Source organism: Cotesia typhae, unplaced genomic scaffold (assembly GCF_013202065.1).
Source record: "Cotesia typhae breed Kobodo isofemale line unplaced genomic scaffold, CoteBio_Ctyphae contig_36, whole genome shotgun sequence".
In the NCBI taxonomy this organism is placed as follows: domain Eukaryota; kingdom Metazoa; phylum Arthropoda; class Insecta; order Hymenoptera; family Braconidae; genus Cotesia; species Cotesia typhae.
Window position 1 is genome coordinate 1,287,030 of NW_027423744.1, and position 22,581 is coordinate 1,309,610.

At 28.5% G+C, this 22,581-nt stretch overlaps 2 protein-coding genes across 3 annotated transcripts; both read right to left on the bottom strand.

Moving 5' to 3' along the window:
* Positions 1 to 122: 122 nt before the first annotated feature.
* On the bottom strand, positions 123 to 19,728 carry LOC141526649 (odorant receptor 4-like). 2 transcript variants are annotated; one of them, XM_074241708.1, is made up of 5 exons: positions 19,524 to 19,728; positions 4,680 to 5,096; positions 4,410 to 4,611; positions 3,194 to 3,349; positions 123 to 323 (listed from the first exon to the last, which is right to left on the bottom strand). In XM_074241708.1, the coding sequence occupies exons 1-5, from the start codon at positions 19,688 to 19,690 to the stop codon at positions 279 to 281; spliced, it is 987 nt and encodes a 328-aa protein (XP_074097809.1). In that variant the 5' UTR covers positions 19,691 to 19,728; the 3' UTR covers positions 123 to 278. The 2 variants fall into 2 exon arrangements, with proteins under 2 accessions (XP_074097809.1, XP_074097808.1); XM_074241707.1 differs by lacking the exon at positions 19,524 to 19,728 and adding an exon at positions 6,669 to 7,651.
* On the bottom strand, positions 15,847 to 19,498 carry LOC141526652 (putative odorant receptor 19b). The gene is made up of 3 exons (XM_074241709.1): positions 19,226 to 19,498; positions 17,864 to 18,019; positions 15,847 to 17,221 (listed from the first exon to the last, which is right to left on the bottom strand). The coding sequence occupies exons 1-3, from the start codon at positions 19,385 to 19,387 to the stop codon at positions 17,180 to 17,182; spliced, it is 360 nt and encodes a 119-aa protein (XP_074097810.1). The 5' UTR covers positions 19,388 to 19,498; the 3' UTR covers positions 15,847 to 17,179.
* Positions 19,729 to 22,581: the final 2,853 nt, after the last annotated feature.

Genomic DNA, 22,581 nt, shown 5'->3' on the forward strand with positions numbered 1-22,581 from the left:
TTGATTTGAATTCTTTTTTACCTGATTAATTATTTATATTTTTTGTTTTATTTCAGTCTTTGATAATTATAAGGACAAAGTTCATACTTTTTTTAACAATAAATAATAAACTGAGCAATTAATTACATCGTGGATTTAATTATTTTTAATAAAACCATAATTATTATTTATCCATTGTATTAATAAATTTCTCTAAGAAACAATACAGATACATATTGCATAATTTTTTTACTGATGATCTTAGATGATTTGTGTTTACTTTTTCTCCGGAGAACAGATTACCCTTCAAGTACATTATAAATGGTGTACGACAATTTGAGGATCTAAATAATAAAAATTAAAAATTATGAATATTCATGAACCCATATTTGTTTAAAAATAGAAGGCAAATAAGAAATTTCTGAAACTATTTTTCAGAAATCTATTTTTGAATAAAGTTGTTTAAAGTAAAAATAAAGTTTAAAAATTAGTGAGTAAAAACATACAAAGAAAAACTTAAGGAAGATAATGAAAAAACTATTGAGAGATCAAGTTATAATTAAATATATAAAAAAATAATAATCGAAAAGGATGGATACAATTATTGGAAAGATGAGAAGAAAATAGAGGAAGAGAAAGAACAAGAATAAGAATGTGGCTAAAATAAGATGTGGAAAGATTGGGAAAGCTTATAAGAAAGGATATACGGAGTGGGCGTGTAGATTATGTACACAGAAAGAAAAAAAGTCTTGAGTCAAGCGTAAATTTTCTTAAATCAAGAAAGTTAAATTTTTTTAAGCCAAGAAAATTTCTTCTTGCTCCAGAATAACTTCAGTCTTATAATTTTCTTAATTCAAGAAATTTTTTTTCTGTGTAATGAAAGCATGGAAACACTAACACATCTAAGTACGTGTAAAGAAGTAAAGAAAGGGGTGAATGAGGAGGAAAGAAAGTATTTGGAAAAGTGGGATGAAATAGTAGAGGAAGGAGAGATTAAAAGAGAAATATATTCAATTCTAAAAGGTGAAATAGAAATTTTTGTAAAATTTTTCGTAAACTCGAAGAACTAATAAAAAGAAAGAAAAAAGCTGAAAAAATTTGGAGAAGAAAGTGCAAAAGCGGAACAGAGAACCGAGTGAGGAATTCTGAGTGGTTAAGAGAAGAAAAGATTGGTAATAGAAGGAGAAAAGTGAATTCCAAAAGTTAAAGTAAGTGTTATCAACAAATAATGTTTCTAAATGTTTATACTAGTTAAAAAATGTTTAAAATAATTAATAATTATTACCTATTTAAAACTTAGTATCTAATTTTAAATCTTAGAAAAGAAAACTTGTGCAAAACTGTTAAGTTATGCAAATAAAACACCATAATAGTAATAATAGTGAGTAAAAACAAAAAATAATCTTGTAAATTTATCAATTTTTCAGTTCGTTATAATTTTTTTAAAATAAAATTATTATTCGTTAGCTTTTATCTACCTTAATTTTGTTAATTTTGCACAGTAAAAAATTTTTAGTATTTATGTTAAAAACGGTCTGTGTTAGAAATGATTATGTTGATTTTTATGTTAACTTGACACTTTTATTTGTGTTACATATTTTTTAACATAAAAATGTGTTAATACATCTTTATAACACTTTTTGTGTGTTACTTAAAAATCAACACAAATTTTGTGTTGTCCAGCAAACGGTAACACAAAGCTTGTGTTATTAGGACGCGTCTTTTCTTGAGGTTACGCGGCAAACGGTTAGTTAGCGTTTCCATTACAATTGTTACTTTATTTTCGTTCGTTAAAGTTTCCATCTAATTTATTGGTATAATTATTTAAAATAAAGTTTTGACTAGTGTGAAGAAAAGAAATTTAGTGAAGATAACTACTGAAGAAAAAAATTTTTAATATACAAATACATTGTCATACTGGAATGATCAGTTGACATCCTTTGAAAAAAACCTACTCTTTTAAATGCTAAGAAACAAGAGATTGAAAATTTCCAGTTTAAAACTATTATTAAAAATCTTTTTATGGTATTGATATTACAAATAAGTTTTTACTGTTGGAAATAGTATCGAGTTCAGAGGAACTAAATTAATAATTAATAAATTTATTTGCACGTCTTTCGCAGATGATTTACCAGTTTTTAGTAAAACTTTAGCGTTCTTTAATAACGACTACGAATATTTTATAATATGTGAATCTTGGAAAACTAAAAATATTCTACCGTCTTGTTTTGGTTACTCTATTGAACCATCATGTGAAACGTTTATTGTCAATGTGATGGATTTACCGTATACTAAAAGCTGGTAACTATATCAATATGCAAATACTTTAGTTATAATTACAAACTATTTTTATAATTAAACAATATGTGATAATAATAATGAAGTTCTTATACTAACTCTACCAATAAATCTAATTTTGCAGTAAATATTGTGAATTTCTGTATTTTAAATTATTCACCTAATCTTCGTTTTCAATTAAAACCGACATTAATATCAATTGTTATCAAAAAAACTTTCATTTTTATGATATTGGACTGTTTATAGAAATTAGCGTTGATTAATTAACATTCATAAGTTAACATTTATTTTGTGTTACTGTTAACACTTAAATTGTGTTAGATTATTTGTTTTTCTCTAGAGTAAAATTCTGACACAAAATTTCTGTTAAAGATTTAACATATTTTTTTTGTGTTGAAATTCAACACAAATATTGTGTGGACCGTTTTTAACATAAAAATTGTGTTAATTTTACACAAAATTTTTTACTGTGTGATGACAGTAATAGTGAAAAAATCAAAATATAAATTTGACGTAAAATTTAGTTTTTTACAACTTTTATTCGATATTTTTCATTCTATCTCTTACTCTTTTCATGCAATTCTATTGAAAGAATGTTTTTTTTTTCATCCCTTCTAGGGTTTGGAAAAAATAAAATCTATGCATGGTTTTTAGACACTTCTAAGTTAATCATGTTGAAAAATTGGAACTCCTGACAGACTTTTTAATTTTTTTGGACTAAATAGCGAATTTTATTTTACAGTAAGAGTATAAAATTTAACTTTTAAACAAAAAGAGAAGCAATATCTACTGCTTAGTAATTTTAGTGAATATTCTTATACTATACGCCCATACCAAAGAAATGTAAATATAAAAGTTGAGCTTGGAGCAAATACCAATAAAAATTTTTTTCAGAAAAATAAGCATATATACTCACTCTTTTGAACGAATCTAGTGATAAAGTTACGAAGTATCCACTAACAAACTCAACCGGTATGATTGACTTTGACATTATTATAATAATTGACTTTTGAATAGTTATTCTGGTAGCAAACCAGTTGGTGCTAAAAATCATGTCACGAAGATCTTCAAACTAAAAAATTCAAAAAAATTTTTTCCAAATCATCAATTGCAGTAAATAGTTTTGTATGTACTAAAAAATGTTTCTATAAATCAATTGGTCCGAAAAAATTTCTTGCATTAGAAATATTAAGTATACACAGAAAGAACAAAATTACACTGCATATCCTCCCATATTATACTCAGTGTAATCTGTGGTGAAAAAAAAATTTCATATAATTTGTATAATTTGAATTATACTCAGTAGAATTTTGTATTATACAATTTTTTTTAAAATTGTGATATTCAAATTTTTTAGTAAAATTTTTTTGAAAATTTGTAAAATTTGTGAAAATTGTAGTAATCAATTTTTTTTTCAATTGTATATTGTTTTTTAAATATATCAATAAAATCAAATAGAAATTTCGTTCAAAAAAATGAAAATATTTACTAAAAATTTTTCAACCCCAAATTATCGAAAATATTGTGCTTGAATGATTCTTAAATATTTTCTATCTATGTATTGCATTGCATTTTTTAAAAATACATCAAAAGATGAACAATTTAAAAAAAAATAATCATCACTAACTTGAGAAATTTTCAAAAAAATTTATAAATTAAAAAATAGAAAAGTTGAATATCACAATTTTCAAAAAAATTATATAATCGAAGATTCTACTGAGTATAATTCAAATCATACGGGATATTTTTTCGGATCATATCCAGTGTAATCTGGGGCGGTATAACCAGAAAAATTACTTGGTCAAATCGGAGATTACACTGAGTATAATACAAAAATAATTAAGTATAATCTGGATTATATTTGATATTATCTGAAATTTTTTTTTACCAAAGATAACACTGAGTATAATATGGGAAGATATGCAGTGTAATTTTATTCTTTCCGTGTAGATTTGAGAGAAAAATTTTAAATAAAGCAGAAAAATTTCTGAATCAAAAATTTTTTCTTGATTTAAAAATTTTATGTAGTTCCAAAATTTTTTTACTTAATTGAAGGCAAAGAAATTTTTTTAATAATTTTTCTCTTAAATTAAATCGATTCTTCAAACAATGCACAAATTGATATATTTTACCTCCAAAGTAATTTGATGAGCAGAAGAACATTGCAAATATTGTTGCGTACATTTAACAGAAAAATAAAACACATTACCAATAAAAATGTTATCTATTTCGCAGTGACTTAAGATATACGCAAGCGTACACATTACTATTGAATTGATAACATAATGAATGAAAACAGCTTTTGCAAAAACAGATTTCGTAAAATCATACAAGCTGAAATTAAAAAAATTAATTCAGTATTTTAATCTATAAACAGACCGTTTATATAATAGTGGCTCAACCTTAAAAGTGTATTATGACTTTCCACCCAGTTAGCGATAAGTTGATCTTGATATTTTTCAGTCATCACTATTTTCTTCTTCGCAATATCTTCAACAGGGTTATCCATTTGAACATTATCAGCCAATTGCTCCATGATCATTTTGAAACGATGTTTGAGTATTTGAATTTTAGTACAAATTTGATACATCGTTGAAGTGAAAACTAAATTGAATGCACCGTTTATACAAATGAGACTGGACACAGAGAAAAGTTGATCGAGAGCAGTCAACATATAAATATTATGACTGCTGGAATAATTGTATGGTATTCTTCCTCTGTAGGGTAGGATGATTGGTGATTCCATGGCAAGGATACGTCCTGTCGTGTAATATACAAGGGATGCTGTTTGTAGCGCCGCGTAACATAGAAGGACAAACCTTTAAAAAGGAAACAAAAATTGTTGTGAATTGTTATTTTAAATCGAAATAATTAGCAAATGTAATAATAGTGTATCCGATAAATATAAAAAATCAAAATTTTATTTTTATTCACTAATTGCCGTTTGAGGTCGTTAATTTGAATCCCGCATCACGATCTTCAGTAGTATTTTATAACAAGTAGTTTCATTAATATTTAAGCATAGACATTCAAAATGTACGATAAAGCGATCATTAGTATTTATTGATTGCAATTACTACTCTTTACACAGAATAATGCCGGAGAAATCAATTTTTGAAGAATTAAAAGTTCGTAAAAATTAAAGAAACATTTCACCAAATTTTATAAAATTGGATTTTACTACCAATATTTTTCAGTAAAATTTTTCTTAATCTTTCGTTAAATTTTATAATAAAAATAATATTTTTCTTTTTATATATACATTCAATTTTGCTGAAAACTTTTTTAATCAATTAAAAAAATTTGAGAACTTTCTAAAAACATAACTATTTTTTTTTTAAATAGAAAAAATGAAACAGATCCGTTTTCAACGATTTTTTTGTCTTTCGAAAAAACCGAAAACAACTCGATGATTATCATTTGTTTTTAAAATATTTATGACCTTATTTAGTTGATTTAAAAAATTTCTAAGAATCACCATTAAAATAAAAACCAGTAAAAAAATTTCAGCGAAATAAGGCATTGAGTTAAAAAGTAGATGATTTGACGTGGAATGTCTCATATGTGTGAAAAGATCGAATTGGAACAAAAGTCGAATTTCGCCGTTTCAATTTAACAAGTTTGAATTTCCACAATTTCTAAAATAAAATTTTTTGTTAGTACACGGGACGAACAAGATGACACTGAATATCATCCCAGATTATACTCAATGATATCTAGGGTGAAAAAAAAATTTCAGATAATATCAAATATAATCCAGATTATACTTTGTGATATCTGGATTATACTTATTATAATCTGGATTATACTCATTATAATCTGGATTATACTAGCTACTATCTGAAATTTTTTTTTCACTCAGTATAATCTAGGATGATATCCAGTGTAATCTTATTCTTACCGTGAAGTTATGCATTTCATAAAGATTTCTTCCGATAAATGCTCTAATAGCATTTTGTAACGCGTCATGAAATTTACTTATATAAAAATTGACTAAGCATTACATACCTATTTAAGACATACATAGATATTTTGAATGTTTGCGTATATTAATTAATTAATTAATAAAAGCAATATTTATTAAATATACACAGAAAAAAAATTTCTTGAACCAAGAAAATTATGAGGAAGACCGAAGTTATTTTGGAGCAAGTAGAAATTTTCTTGACTTAAAAAATTTTAACTTCATTCAAGAAATTTTAACTCCATTTAAAAAAAATTAAGTCTTCATTCAGATTTTCTTAATTTAAGAAAATTTATGGTTGATTCAAGACTTTTTTTCTTTCTGTGTAGCTAATAAATACATAACGAAAAAAAAAACTTTATTAAAAAATCATTAATAAAAAATATTAAAAAAAAAAAAAAATTGACTTATAATAAAAGATTATTACCTGCTAAATTTGTCGTATTTCGTTTGAATTTTTTTTTCATCATCGTCTTTCATCTCGAAATGATTATTTGAAAGTTTGTATTCTATTTCTATAAGATCACTACGATTAAATAGCATACAAATAATCTTTGGTGTATTTTCGATGTATTGCAGTATTAGTGTGATAAGATCAATATCGCCAAGAAAGTTAAAATGAGCATAATCGATTTCCATAATACCGCATACAAAAAATGAATAGTTAAAAAATAAAACAATAAGTGTACATAAATCGTAAATTCGTGCTTTCAATCCTTTCCATTTAATCGGTCTGAAAAGTCCTAGCCACGTGAAAACTTTCCAACTGTTTGTGATGAGATTCATTTTTATTCTGTTATTTATTGTTTAGGGTTGAAATACAATGAGTAATAATACAGTTACAAATTTTTAAAATCATTAGGCGATTGACACAAACATGTGTCGGGAATAGGTATTAAAGGTATGGTGGTTGTTTTCTGCACTTCCCTATTCGAGTCTAGGCACCTAAACGTCTAAGAGTGGTCAATAATTTGCTACAACAAAGCGACAATTATGCAATTTTATAATTAATTGTACCTAGAGCTACAAAGTTCTTGCCAAAAACCATTAAAAACTCATACCATATTCAAATTAGGATAATTTGTAAAATAACTCGTAATTGAGATAGTGTTTTATTATTCATTACGTACGGTAGAGTTACGTTCACATGCGCTCTGTTTTAACTTTTAAGTCATACTTTAATAATCGGTTACATTGTGAGAAAGAAAATCTACAAAATTTGATTCGTCTTCAGATAAGTTTTCAATCATCTATATTTGATATTACCATTGTATTATGTTATAGAATTCTACAATTCTACAATTATATTTTTAAAACACAAGACTTGCAAAAATTATTCACATAATAAACAATTGAGTTTTTTTTATCATGTATAATCTAATATTTTGCAACATTTTGATTCTGGGTTTTCTGAAAAAAATAATTTTTCTAGTAAGGGGCCATCCCTAAATTACGTCAGTAGTATGGGGCATAACTGGGGAGACACAACAAACCCCCACTCCTCGGCCACTGGCGCCAGACCTTTTCCTCACCCCTCAGCGTTGGGTTCCGCTGAATGTTGGTGCCGGGTGTCTGGGCCTTTTGATTGACAGTTGTTAATTGACTTGTGGAAAATGTTTTTTTCGAATGTTTACAGAAGTGTTGTCATGGCAGGGGGTAATTAAGATGGTAAGGATAGGTGTATGTTTTTTATGTTTAAAGATGTAGGTCATAAATTAGTCATGGCATGGGAAAAAGATGTAGGATTGTATGATTTTCTATATATTTTTGAAGATGTGGTTTATTTTTAAAATGAAAACAAGTAAAATATTTCGTTTTTTTTTCTTTATTTACCATATTTCTTCTTATTTATAAAAATAGTAGTACAATTAATAATGTTGGTACAATTATTATGAACAATAAAATTAGTAATACAATTAATAATACAATTGGTATATTATGTACTTATATATTAAACATAAAGTCCTAGGTCATCAGACGCAATTTCTGCTTTATTATCAATGAGAGCAAAGAAATCACCCGAGATTTTGAAAACTTCTTGAAGTTCGTTATTTAACACTGCCACGGAATAAAATCCATCGTTTCGTCGCAAAAATGTAATATTATCAAGTACACATGATGCTGAATCTTTGAAGAAGCCATTTGCGTCGTATATATACACACGGTCCACATTTAATGTTTTGCGAATTTTATTCGCTTTTTTAATATGTGCAAGTATAGATTTTTGGGTAAATCGATACCCGTTTGATACAGATTCTAACGGGTATTCTCCATTCTCCATTTTTATGATAGAAAGTGATGATAACGAAGACACCCTAGGAGGTTCTTGTAGGTTGACGTGAGAAACTGTAGTAAGTCTATTTTGGTATGTGTGGGGGTAGAAAACTTGAGATAGAGTGTGGAGAGGCAGAGCTTCTATTTGAGATCTTTACGTTTTTTCCAAATAAATTTTTTCATCATTCTTGTCGCTAAGCGCATACGCAATGGAGCATTCAAATTTCCCCTGTAATCGACGAGGTAGTCGAAGCTGAATTATTAGGGTTATTACCTGAAAATTTAGTAAATCTAAATTCAGTTCATTTAGATTCACTTATATCAAGTGAAGTGTCAAATAACGTGAATAATTCAATTGAAGAAAATGAGGATTTAGTGTTTTTACGGGAACATGGAATAGCATTAAGCCCTTCCCAACAAATTGACATGGAAGATTTTGACGAGGATTTATTTGATGGTAAGTTGAGAAAATATTTATTATTATTTAAAGTTTTACGATTGTATAACTTAATTATGTATTAATACTTTGTTTTTTTTTTTCATAATTTTTCATAAGTAGGAATCATTCAGCATGGAGGAGAACGAGTACGACACCATAATATTGAAGAAAATCAAGAGAATTCCGATAATGAAGATCAATTAATAAACGGAGGTGTAGGAAATAATAATATAGATCAACCGTTAATTCAAATTTTTAATGGAGTAGAACGGCTTGAAAGATTTCGGGTAAACATTCATCTGATGGAATTTCGCATACAGCCTGTACCACACGGCGTCAATGCAGTTCAGTGGACTATAAGTGCTTTCCGTGAAGTTTATAATAAAATAATAGAAGCAGGTGGAGCTGGACACAATCGGTTTTGTTTAAGTTTCCGTTTCGAAGGGTTACAAAGCAATGCAGCCGTTTCAAAGTATGCGACCTATTGATGGATATGAGTTTGAACAATTGTGGGATTTAGTGAACAAAATTTCGCAAAGTGCTGGTGGTTTTAATGTAACAGACACTTTTCAAATAAAGTTACACATTGTGGAAGCAGTGGTTGGACAAAAATATTCCGAGGCATGCGACAGAAAATGTCCACCCGGAGTGTTAAAAATGAATAATAATGATAATCTTTGTTTACCTAGAGCTCTTGTTATGGCACTAGCAGGGCAAAGAAAAATAACCGAAAAGGCCTCCATTGGACAATTGTATGAAGAATGGAATCGTATACGTGATTCGCGAAATAAAGGAAATTCTTACCAAAAAGAGAAGGCTTTGAAACTTATCGCAGAGGCTGGAGTGTCAGTACCTGAGAGTGATTGCGGATTACCAGAAATAAAAAAATTTCAAGCATATTTTATACCAATGAAGATAGCGATCATTGTGTATAAATTGAAAAGCACTCCTTCAACTGCATCAGACGATGTAATTTTCGATGGGTCAAACACCGTTATTGCTCAAAATGGAAACATAATTCACACACACTAAGAATTCTTTATTACCCCGAGGAAAATCACTATGAATATATTCAGACAATATTGAGTTTTCAGGCAGCACGACATTATTGTGAACCATGCAGGGTAACGTTCAAAAACCCGTATGATCATAAAAATTGTTCTTACATGTGTAATAAATGTTATGCTAAACCTCCATGTGATTCAACACAAGCACATAAATTTTGTAACAATTGCAACCGCGTGTTTTATGGACAAACGTGTTTTACTCGACATCTTACACCTGGTTTGTATCAAGGACAGCAAACGGTTTGTGAAAATGAGCAGTTTTGTACAAATTGTAAAATTTTTACTTATCCGAGAAAATCAAAACATGAGTGTGGTAAATCAATGTGTACGATCTGTAATAAATTATGTAAAGATCAGCATCTGTGTTATATTCCGGTAGCCAAACCTTTAGACAATAGTAAAAAGTATACACGATTTGTCTACTATGATTTGGAAACACGTCAGGATGAAGAACTTTATGTGGGCACATCAGTCTATAAACATATTCCTACTTTATGCGTGGCTCAATCAGTATGCGATTTATGTTGTGATAATGACAATTTTAATCCTAATTTAAGTGATTGTATTAATTGTGGGTTGAATGAAATTAATTTTCATGGTGTGGATTGTGTTGAGAAATTTGTGAATTACATTTTTGATCTAAGTAAGTTGAAAAACTGTAAAAAAGTGATTTGTATAGCTCACAACGCCAAAGGATTTGACGGTCAATTTATTCTATCGGAAGTTATGACAAGACAATACAAAGATATAGATGTAATAATAAACGGTACAAGTATAACATTGTTAGAATTAAATAAGAAAAAAATAAAATTTATTGATAGTTTAAACTATATGCCAATGCCACTAGCTGCCCTTCCTAAAGCTTTTGGTTTTGAGGATCAAATAAAGAAAGGTTATTTTCCTCATTTATTTAATACTAGAGAAAATCAAAATTATGTAGGGGCTATACCTGATAAAAAATATTATAGCCCTGACTCAATGAGTAAAAAAGAAAAAAATGAATTTTTACAATGGCATAATGATCAGTTAATTATAAATAAAGTATTTAATTTTAAAGAAGAAACTATTTTTTACTGTCGCTTAGATGTAAGTATTTTACGTATAGCATGTAACAGATTTCGTAAAATTATTTTAAATTGCGGTAATGTATGTCCCTTTTTAGAATGTACCACGATAGCCTCTACCTGTATGCTGTTTTATAGACGCAACTTTTTAAAAGAACAGCAAATAGGTATTGTACCACGTTCAGGATACCGCTCAGGATACCTATCTAAATATTCTTGCTTAGATTTCTCATCTACACACTGACTAGGCCAACCGGATGCCTGTTGTTTAATTTTTAAAAAAGTATTTATATATCCCTCAAATAACCCTGCGCTATTTTTATCTTGAGGATTATATTGTACTACCTGGTATTCCCAAATTTCATCAATTTCTCGAATAACATACCCTTTTTCTACAGCTTTTCTAAGCTCACATGCAACCCATGTATCACATAACTCTCGGTCAGATATATTTTCATGGTGACAATCAGTCTGTGTTTGATCTTGACAGCAGCTTTGACATAAAGGGAAAAATAATTTTCCATGCGCTCTGACAGGTGAAACTGGATGATATAGATTACGTGGGGGTAATACTCTGCATTTAATTAATCCTTGAACGTTATCTATATTTTTACTTGGTGCTATATTTTCACATGCATCAGCCACATAAACTTTGGGGTGACCGATAGGGAAACAACCGGTTTTTAAAACCCAAGGATACAGCGAACATACATCGACATATCTGATTTTTTCAATATCTTCGCCCTTTGAATTTTTCTTTACGTCGTAATATGTTTTTACGTTGCCTGTACGTCCGCCAAAAAAAGCATCTCGAGGATTTAAAGATTTAACTGATATCACTTTAGAACTATTTAAAAATAATTGCAAGTCCTGATTATTTTTTTTTCTCTATTAAATTCACAATCCCAAATCTCAGTTAAGATATAACCACATTCTTTAATTTTTAAAGATTGCAATTGTGTGGCCTCATATCTTGACTTGAGAGTATTATTCTTTTTGTTTTTTATTTTCGGTTTTATATATAATATTTTCTCGATCATTTTTGAAACATTTAGGACAACCATGACAAAAACATCCGTGAAATTGATAAGCATAATTTACCCCGTTTTTATCAATTCTATAACCATCCAATTTTACACCATTTGGTGTCTTGATTTCTCTGTCTCGTAAAGCGTGAACTATTGAAATATTATTTTTTTCTTCAAGCCATGTAAACCATTCAAGAGCAATTCTAGACTGATTATCCCCTAAGCGGTATCCTGAACGTGGTACAATACCTATTTGCTGTTCTTTTAAAAAGTTGCGTCTATAAAACAGCATACAGGTAGAGGCTATCGTGGTACATTCTAAAAAGGGACATACATTACCGCAATTTAAAATAATTTTACGAAATCTGTTACATGCTATACGTAAAATACTTACATCTAAGCGACAGTAAAAATAGTTTCTTCTTTAAAATTAAATACTTTATTTATAATTAACTGATCATTATGCCATTGTAAAAATTCATTTTTTCTTTTTTACTCATTGAGTCAGGGCTATAATATTTTTATCAGGTATAGCCCCTACATAATTTTGATTTTCTCTAGTATTAAATAAATGAGGAAAATAACCTTTCTTTATTTGATCCTCAAAACCAAAAGCTTTAGGAAGGGCAGCTAGTGGCATTGGCATATAGTTTAAACTATCAATAAATTTTATTTTTTTCTTATTTAATTCTAACAATGTTATACTTGTACCGTTTATTATTACATCTATATCTTTGTATTGTCTTGTCATAACTTCCGATAGAATAAATTGACCGTCAAATCCTTTGGCGTTGTGAGCTATACAAATCACTTTTTTACAGTTTTTCAACTTACTTAGATCAAAAATGTAATTCACAAATTTCTCAACACAATCCACACCATGAAAATTAATTTCATTCAACCCACAATTAATACAATCACTTAAATTAGGATTAAAATTGTCATTATCACAACATAAATCGCATACTGATTGAGCCACGCATAAAGTAGGAATATGTTTATAGACTGATGTGCCCACATAAAGTTCTTCATCCTGACGTGTTTCCAAATCATAGTAGACAAATCGTGTATACTTTTACTATTGTCTAAAGGTTTGGCTACCGGAATATAACACAGATGCTGATCTTTACATAATTTATTACAGATCGTACACATTGATTTACCACACTCATGTTTTGATTTTCTCGGATAAGTAAAAATTTTACAATTTGTACAAAACTGCTCATTTTCACAAACCGTTTGCTGTCCTTGATACAAACCAGGTGTAAGATGTCGAGTAAAACACGTTTGTCCATAAAACACGCGGTTGCAATTGTTACAAAATTTATGTGCTTGTGTTGAATCACATGGAGGTTTAGCATAACATTTATTACACATGTAAGAACAATTTTTATGATCATACGGGTTTTTGAACGTTACCCTGCATGGTTCACAATAATGTCGTGCTGCCTGAAAACTCAATATTGTCTGAATATATTCATAGTGATTTTCCTCGGGGTAATAAAGAATTCTTAGTGTGTGTGAATTATGTTTCCATTTTGAGCAATAACGGTGTTTGACCCATCGAAAATTACATCGTCTGATGCAGTTGAAGGAGTGCTTTTCAATTTATACACAATGATCGCTATCTTCATTGGTATAAAATATGCTTGAAATTTTTTTATTTCTGGTAATCCGCAATCACTCTCAGGTACTGACACTCCAGCCTCTGCGATAAGTTTCAAAGCCTCTCTTTTTGGTAAGAATTTCCTTTATTTCGCGAATCACGTATACGATTCCATTCTTCATACAATTGTCCAATGGAGGCCTTTTCGGTTATTTTTCTTTGCCCTGCTAGTGCCATAACAAGAGCTCTAGGTAAACAAAGATTATCATTATTATTCATTTTTAACACTCCGGGTGGACATTTTCTGTCGCATGCCTCGGAATATTTTTGTCCAACCACTGCTTCCACAATGTGTAACTTTATTTGAAAAGTGTCTGTTACATTAAAACCACCAGCACTTTGCGAAATTTTGTTCACTAAATCCCACAATTGTTCAAACTCATATCCATCAATAGGTCGCATACTTTGAAACGGCTGCATTGCTTTGTAACCCTTCGAAACGGAAACTTAAACAAAACCGATTGTGTCCAGCTCCACCTGCTTCTATTATTTTATTATAAACTTCACGGAAAGCACTTATAGTCCACTGAACTGCATTGACGCCGTGTGGTACAGGCTGTATGCGAAATTCCATCAGATGAATGTTTACCCGAAATCTTTCAAGCCGTTCTACTCCATTAAAAATTTGAATTAACGGTTGATCTATATTATTATTTCCTACACCTCCGTTTATTAATTGATCTTCATTATCGGAATTCTCTTGATTTTCTTCAATATTATGGTGTCGTACTCGTTCTCCTCCATGCTGAATGATTCCTACTTATGAAAAATTATGAAAAAAAAAAACAAAGTATTAATACATAATTAAGTTATACAATCGTAAAACTTTAAATAATAATAAATATTTTCTCAACTTACCATCAAATAAATCCTCGTCAAAATCTTCCATGTCAATTTGTTGGGAAGGGCTTAATGCTATTCCATGTTCCCGTAAAAACACTAAATCCTCATTTTCTTCAATTGAATTATTCACGTTATTTGACACTTCACTTGATATAAGTGAATCTAAATGAACTGAATTTAGATTTACTAAATTTTCAGGTAATAACCCTAATAATTCAGCTTCGACTACCTCGTCGATTACAGGGGAAATTTGAATGCTCCATTGCGTATGCGCTTAGCGACAAGAATGATGAAAAATTTATTTGGAAAAAACGTAAAGATCTCAAATAGAAGCTCTGCCTCTCCACACTCTATCTCAAGTTTTCTACCCCCACACATACCAAAATAGACTTACTACAGTTTCTCACGTCAACCTACAAGAACCTCCTAGGGTGTCTTCGTTATCATCACTTTCTATCATAAAAATGGAGAATGGAGAATACCCGTTAGAATCTGTATCAAACGGGTATCGATTTACCCAAAAATCTATACTTGCACATATTAAAAAAGCGAATAAAATTCGCAAAACATTAAATGTGGACCGTGTGTATATATACGACGCAAATGGCTTCTTCAAAGATTCAGCATCATGTGTACTTGATAATATTACATTTTTGCGACGAAACGATGGATTTTATTCCGTGGCAGTGTTAAATAACGAACTTCAAGAAGTTTTCAAAATCTCGGGTGATTTCTTTGCTCTCATTGATAATAAAGCAGAAATTGCGTCTGATGACCTAGGACTTTATGTTTAATATATAAGTACATAATATACCAATTGTATTATTAATTGTATTACTAATTTTATTGTTCATAATAATTGTACCAACATTATTAATTGTACTACTATTTTTATAAATAAGAAGAAATATGGTAAATAAAGAAAAAAAAACGAAATATTTTACTTGTTTTCATTTTAAAAATAAACCACATCTTCAAAAATATATAGAAAATCATACAATCCTACATCTTTTTCCCATGCCATGACTAATTTATGACCTACATCTTTAAACATAAAAACATACACCTATCCTTACCATCTTAATTACCCCTGCCATGACAACACTTCTGTAAACATTCGAAAAAACATTTTCCACAAGTCAATTAACAACTGTCAATCAAAAGGCCCAGACACCCGGCACCAACATTCAGCGGAACCCAACGCTGAGGGGTGAGGAAAAGGTCTGGCGCCAGTGGCCGAGGAGTGGGGGTTTGTTGTGTCTCCCCAGTTATGCCCCATACTACTTACGTCACATGAATTTCAGAATTTTTTAATCCCTCCCCCCGTTCTTGTCACAGGTTGTCACATTGTCAGAACCCCATCCCCCTTGTTGTGACGTCACACATTTTTAAATTTTGGTTCCATGATTTTTTATCCCCCGACAAAATATCCCCAAGACAAAAAATCCCCGACAATTAATCCTAAATAGCCGGAATTTTTAAATAAAACGGAAAGATCAAATTTTAAAGATTTTTAAATTAATATACTATGCTTTGCAATTACTTTTTAATTTTTTTTTCTTATAAATTATGGCAAACAAAAATTTTCTATAAATTTCATTTAACCATAATCATGGTTTTTGTGTATATTTATTCATACACAAACACAGGTAATATTGTTGCACCCTTTTAACGTGGTTTTTGTTTGTGTTTATTCGACATTAGACCAACACATACCCTTGTTACCGTGCTGTGCCCTTTTATCATTGTGGTCTTAATAATTTTTCATAACTATAACGAATTTAAAGGATAACTTGTCGGGGATATTTTGTCGGGGGATCAAGACGCCTGATACTATAAATATAGATTAAGTTTGTAAATATTTAAAGTGTTCTATTCACAAATAAGTTTCGCGTTTGAGTATTCCAAATTTTAACATGTGACGTCACAAAGCTTTTGACCCCCCTGCTCTGTGTCACACAATCTTACATTCTGGTGATACCCTCCCCCTCCTTTAAGGTTTGACGTAATTTATGGATGACCCCTAAGGTAAGTTTTTAAAATATCGTACAATTCAAGTACAAGGTAAATTTTTAATAAAATGTATAGACATCATGGATACAATGTGTTGTCCTTTATACTATGCCTCATAAACTAGATTAAAAATTTTAAATGAATACATTTTTGTGGTAAATTTAAACAATATATTTTGCTAATAAAAGACTACTTTTTGTTACAGTTTTCTACAATTGTTGCTAACTAAAGTTGATATATAGTTTTAATAATAAATATCCAAAAAAATTTAATTACTCTGAGCATATAAAAAAGTACTACATCAAATTCTAAATAACAATTGGTTATACAACTTCAGTCATTTGGGAGATTAACAGTGACAAGTTTTTCTGTAAACTATCCGGTAAAGAACTATTATACGTATATGACAGTAATTTTTTCCTTCATATTGAGCAAACGTTTTTGAAAGTAAGTCACATTTACGTTGATAGCGCTAAAACTCTTGGATGACTTTAGTCTTGTTTTTTTTTTTTCAGCAACTCAATCAATCAATAATGAATCATTTTCACTCCAGAATATTGTAAATAGTATATGATAGCTTGATTATCTGATTGTAAGTCATAAAAAAAAATTTATTAATTAACATTTGCTTAGAATAATTGTAACTCTTTCTAAGTGTATACTATGATACGTTAAAATTCAATCTCTAAAAGTAAAATTTTAAAATTGGAATCTTGGGTTGCGCTTTTTACACACAGAATAAAAAAGTCTTGAGTCAAGCGTAAATTTTCTTAAATAAAGAAAATCTTAAGGAAGACTGAAAATTTCTTGAATGAAGTTAAAATTTTTTGAACGAAGTTAAATTTTTTTACGCCAAGGAAATTTCTTCTTGCTCCAAAATAACTTCAATCTACCTTATAATTTTCTTGATTCAAGAATTTTTTTTTCTGTGCAGGAGCTGTGTTTGGGCATTTCCTGAGATATTTTGGTATGTCACAATTTATTGAATAATCACAGAATTTTTCATCAGAAGCTTTGTTTGGCCAAATTTTGAAATTTTGAAATTTCAGCAAAAATACCGAACAAAGCACCTGTTGAAAAATTCTGTGAGCATTAAATAAATCGTGACACACCAAAATATCTCAGAAAATACCTGAACCTAGTTCCTGAAAAAAGTAAAACTCAAGATTCCAATTTTAAAAAGTTGCTTTCGGAGATTGAATTTCGACGGACCCTAGCATATACTCACCTTTTTGAACGAATCTAGAGATAAACTAACAAAGTATCCACTGACGAACTCGACAGGTATTATTGACTGAGACATTATTATAATCATCGATTTTTGGACAGCCTTTTCAGTGGTATACCATTTAGTATCAAAAATTATTTTACGGAGATTTTCAAACTATTTGAACAAAATTTTATATTTTTTAAAAATCATTTTTAATAAAATCGAAGAATGAATAAATTAAAAAATTTCTAATTCGCATGTATACAAATACTTCTTTAAAATTTTTTTTAAATTAAATACACGGAAAGAACAAGATGATATTGGATATCATCCCAGATTATACTCAGTGATATCTCCGCAATTTTTTTTCTAGCGCCTGCGCACTTAGCATTATATTATGTATATCATATATATTATGTATTTTAGATATTAGAAAAGTCAAATATTGTTTTAAATATCTGAAAATATTTCAAATAGTAGCTAGTATAATCCAGATTACAATGAGTATAATCCAGATATCACCCAGTACAATCTGGATTATACTAGCTACTATCTGAAAATTTTTTTCACTACAGATATCACTGAGTATAATCTGGGATGATATCCAGTGTCATGTTGTTTTTTCCGTGTACATGAAAAAAATAAAATTTTGAAAAAGTCTGATTAGAAAAAAAGATTTGAAACGATTCGAAATCGCTCAAAGCGATTAAAAACGATTTAATATGACTGATATATAGATATACATTTTGCATGGGTTGAATCGTTTTAAATCTTTTTTTTTTTTTTAATAAAAGAACTGTTAAAAAAAAATCAGCCATTCGGAAAAATTTGGTTCATTTAATAAAAATTATTTTTTTTTTTAATTTCAATAAATATTTTTTTAAGAGAAAAAGAACATTTAATAACAGTTTAAAAATATCCATCAACAGTTAATATACATTGATCATTTTTACCGCAAAAAAAAAATTATAATTTATTGCAATCAATTTTTTTATTAACAATTTTATCTTCTCAAAATAATTTTTAGCAAAATTATAAATTCTTCTGACCTAATGAAGGTCTATAATCTATTGAAATTATGAGTCTATAAAAATGTTCATTAACAGTCAATAAATACATTAAATAATTAAATTAAATTTCGGATTAGTCAGGAATCCAAGTCAGGAATCGAACCCGGTTCGCTTTGACTATGAGTCTAGATCTGTCTAGAGCTGTATAACTCAAGCTACTAGCTCCCATTAACAGTCAATAAATATTTATTTACAGTTAATATTATTTAAGCTTATTGAATAACAACAAATTCTTCTATCAGAGAGTAATTTATAAATGATGTAAGAATTATGTTGTTAACATTGAATAAAATAATTTATAAATTTTTACCTCTACAGTAACTTGATGAGCAGAAGCACATTGTAAAAACTGTTGTGAACATTTAACAACAAAAAAAAATACATTACTAACAAAAGCGATATCACCAAATGGAGAGTGTGATAAAATATATGCAATAGTACACAATAAAATTGAATTGACAATATAATGCATAAAAATAGCACTTGCGAATAACGTATTAACAGAATTAAATAAACTAAAATCATAAGTCAATCATTATTTTTCTGTTAAAAAAAATTAATTATAATTACAATAGCATAGAAATTAAAATTTAATCAAATTACTTAACTTTAAAAGTTTAATGTGACTTTCTACCCAATTTGCAATCAGTTGTTTTTGAGTTTGATCGCAGATTTTTCCACTCAGCTTATTATCCTCAGTATTCTCTAATTGTTTTATCGTCATTTTAAAACGATATTTGAGAATATTAAGTTTAGCACAAATTTGGAACATCATTGTTGGAAACAGAGTATTGAATGCCGCATTGATGCTAGCAAGACTTAACACGGAATAAATTTGTTCCACCGCTGTCAATAAGTAAATTTTATGGTTATTGGAGTAATTGTAAGGTATCCTACCTCGATAGGGTAATAATGTAGGTGACTCCATTAGCAAAATGTGACTAATTGTATACCACGTTATTGATATGGAACCAAATATAGGAAACCACAAATTAAGCTTTCTAGATCAAAAATACTTTAGTTAGTCGGATAATTTTTAAATTTACTATTAAAAATCCGCTGAGTAAAAATTTTAACAAAATATATTTCCCTTATTAAAAAAAAGAATTAAAAATTATTTCACATGTTAAATGCCCATAAGAGATAGTATTAAAAAGGATTTGAAGGATTAAAAAGTATTCAAAAAGATTAAAAATCAAATCATTTTGAATTCTTTTTTTTTAATGAGGGTTTAATCATTTTTAGTTTTGTAACTTTTGATATTTTAATTTCAGCGGTCAATATTTTGGTCAAATTTGGAGCTAAACCAAATCGGTGAATTGGTTCAAAAATTGTGGGTCAACAGTAGGGTGTGCTAAAATTCAATTTCCGTGAAGAACCTTTTAAAATTGGAATTTTGAGTTCCGCTTTTAGCAGGAGCTGTGTTTAGGCATTTCCCAAGATATCTTCGGGTGAGACGATTTATTTGATTTTCATAGAATTTTTAACAGAAGATTTAGTTGGGCCCTTCTGGCCAAAATTTTAAATTTTAGCGGAAATACCCAAACTGAACTCCTGTTAAAAATTCTATGAAAATCAAATAAATCGAATAATAGTTTAAAAAACTAAAAAATAACACTTTTAAAAATAAACCGAACTAAGTAAAAAATAAATAATAGTTTTAAAAAACTAAAAAATAGAAAATAAATTTAAATTAAGAATAATGTTAAAAATTTAAATAAATATAAATTAATGATAGTGTGAATAAAAAAAAAATTATTTCATTTTAAAAAAAGCGTGGGACGCATGGTGTCAATAGTTATAAATATTTTATTGACAGATATGAGTAGAATGATTATCATTTTGATAATATCTTAAAAAGCACCCCGCGCTTTTTTTAAAATAAAATATTTTTTTTTTTTATCCACACTATTATTAATTTATATTTATTGAAATATTTAACACTATTCTTAATTTAAATTTATTTTCTATTTTTTAGTTTGGTTTTCTATAAAAAGCGTGTTTTTTAGTTTTTTAAAATTATTATTTTTATCCACTGTCTTAATGTAAAATTTAAATAGATAAAACGATTTAGTAATAAAGTGATAATAAATAGTAATTTTAATTATCAGTAGATCAACAATGTGGGCTTTATTATGACTTTTCAAAGTTTTTGGTTGAATTTATAATCAGTCACATAAAGTCAAATGTGTTTAATTGAAAAAAAAAAAAAAAAAAAAAAATTCAATAAAATAGCCCGTTTTTGTATTGTCATTCAATTTTAACTTTTTTAAAAGAAAAAGTTTTTGAAAAGACTCAAAAACATTGAGAGAAGATATAGCTTCAACTGATTTTTAATCATAACATCTTCAGAAATAAAAACAATATTATTTGATAATACATTAAAATAATTAATTTACCTATTAAAATTATCATATTTCTGTTGAATAACTTTCTCATCGTTATTCTTAGCGTCAAATGGATCACAATTTAAATTATTAACAATTTTCATTACAGAGTAACGATGCCCTAACAAACACGATATTTTTGGAGTGTTTTCAATAAACTGAAGTAACAGTGAAATAAGATCGATCGAGCCCAAAAAATCAATATTTTTATAATCGACGTCCATGAGACCAAAAATAAAAAAAGAGTAGTTTGAAAAAAATACGAAAATAGTGTATAAATCGTAGAGTCGTGCTTTTAAGCCGTCCCATTCCAAGGGTCTCCAAAGACCCACACAAGTAAAAACGTATAAACATTGGCTTAGAACTGTCATTAGACTATTTCTGATATTTTCCTACTCGAACTTGGGCGCCACGATGTCTGTCACTAAATAGTATTTTGCATAGAAAATTAAGAAATTTTGTGATGATAAATTATATTTAATTCTAATGCTATCCCTCAAAACTATGAAAGATCAATAATATATTCAAATTGCGGTAATTTATTTCATTATTCATAATAGGCTTCAAATAATAAGGTTTTTTATTATTCATAGACCTAACAAGCATCGGGGTTGTGTTGACATGCGCATTGTCTTGAATTAAGTTACAACTTAATGTTTCATTTTGTCATCAATGGAGGAGGTATACTGATAAAATGGTTAGCTTGCCTCAAGAAAAAAATCTTGCGCTGAGAAACTATTTTGAAGAAATTTATTTTCTTGAGTAAAAATCGAAAAGTCGAAAAAATTAACTTAACAATTGATTTAAGCTTATCTAAGTTCATTTTTTCGACTCGGGAAAACATAAAATTTCTTTAACTCAGAAAAATATACTCAAACCAAGAAAAACTTTCTTGGCTCAAGAATTTTTTTTTCTTGACTCAAGATAATCAGTTTCTTCAAAATAGTTTCTTGGCAAGTTTTTTTTTTTTTTTTTTTTTTTTTGCGGCAAACTAACTTATCTATAAGTGTATTGATAAATTGAAATCGATTATTTAATATTGGTGATCTGTAATTGAGATTTAATACTTTTTCAAATTTTATTTTATTTAGCAATTTGCATATTTTCAAATAAGTTGTACAATTGTGATTCAGTTTGCAGTATTTGACGAAATTTTTTCAGTGATATAGTTGATAAAAAAATTTTTTAAAAATTGATAAAAAAACCTGCACAGAAAAAAAGGTTCACTTGAGCCAAGAAAATATTTTTCTTCCTAATTATTTCCTTAAGCGAAAAAAAT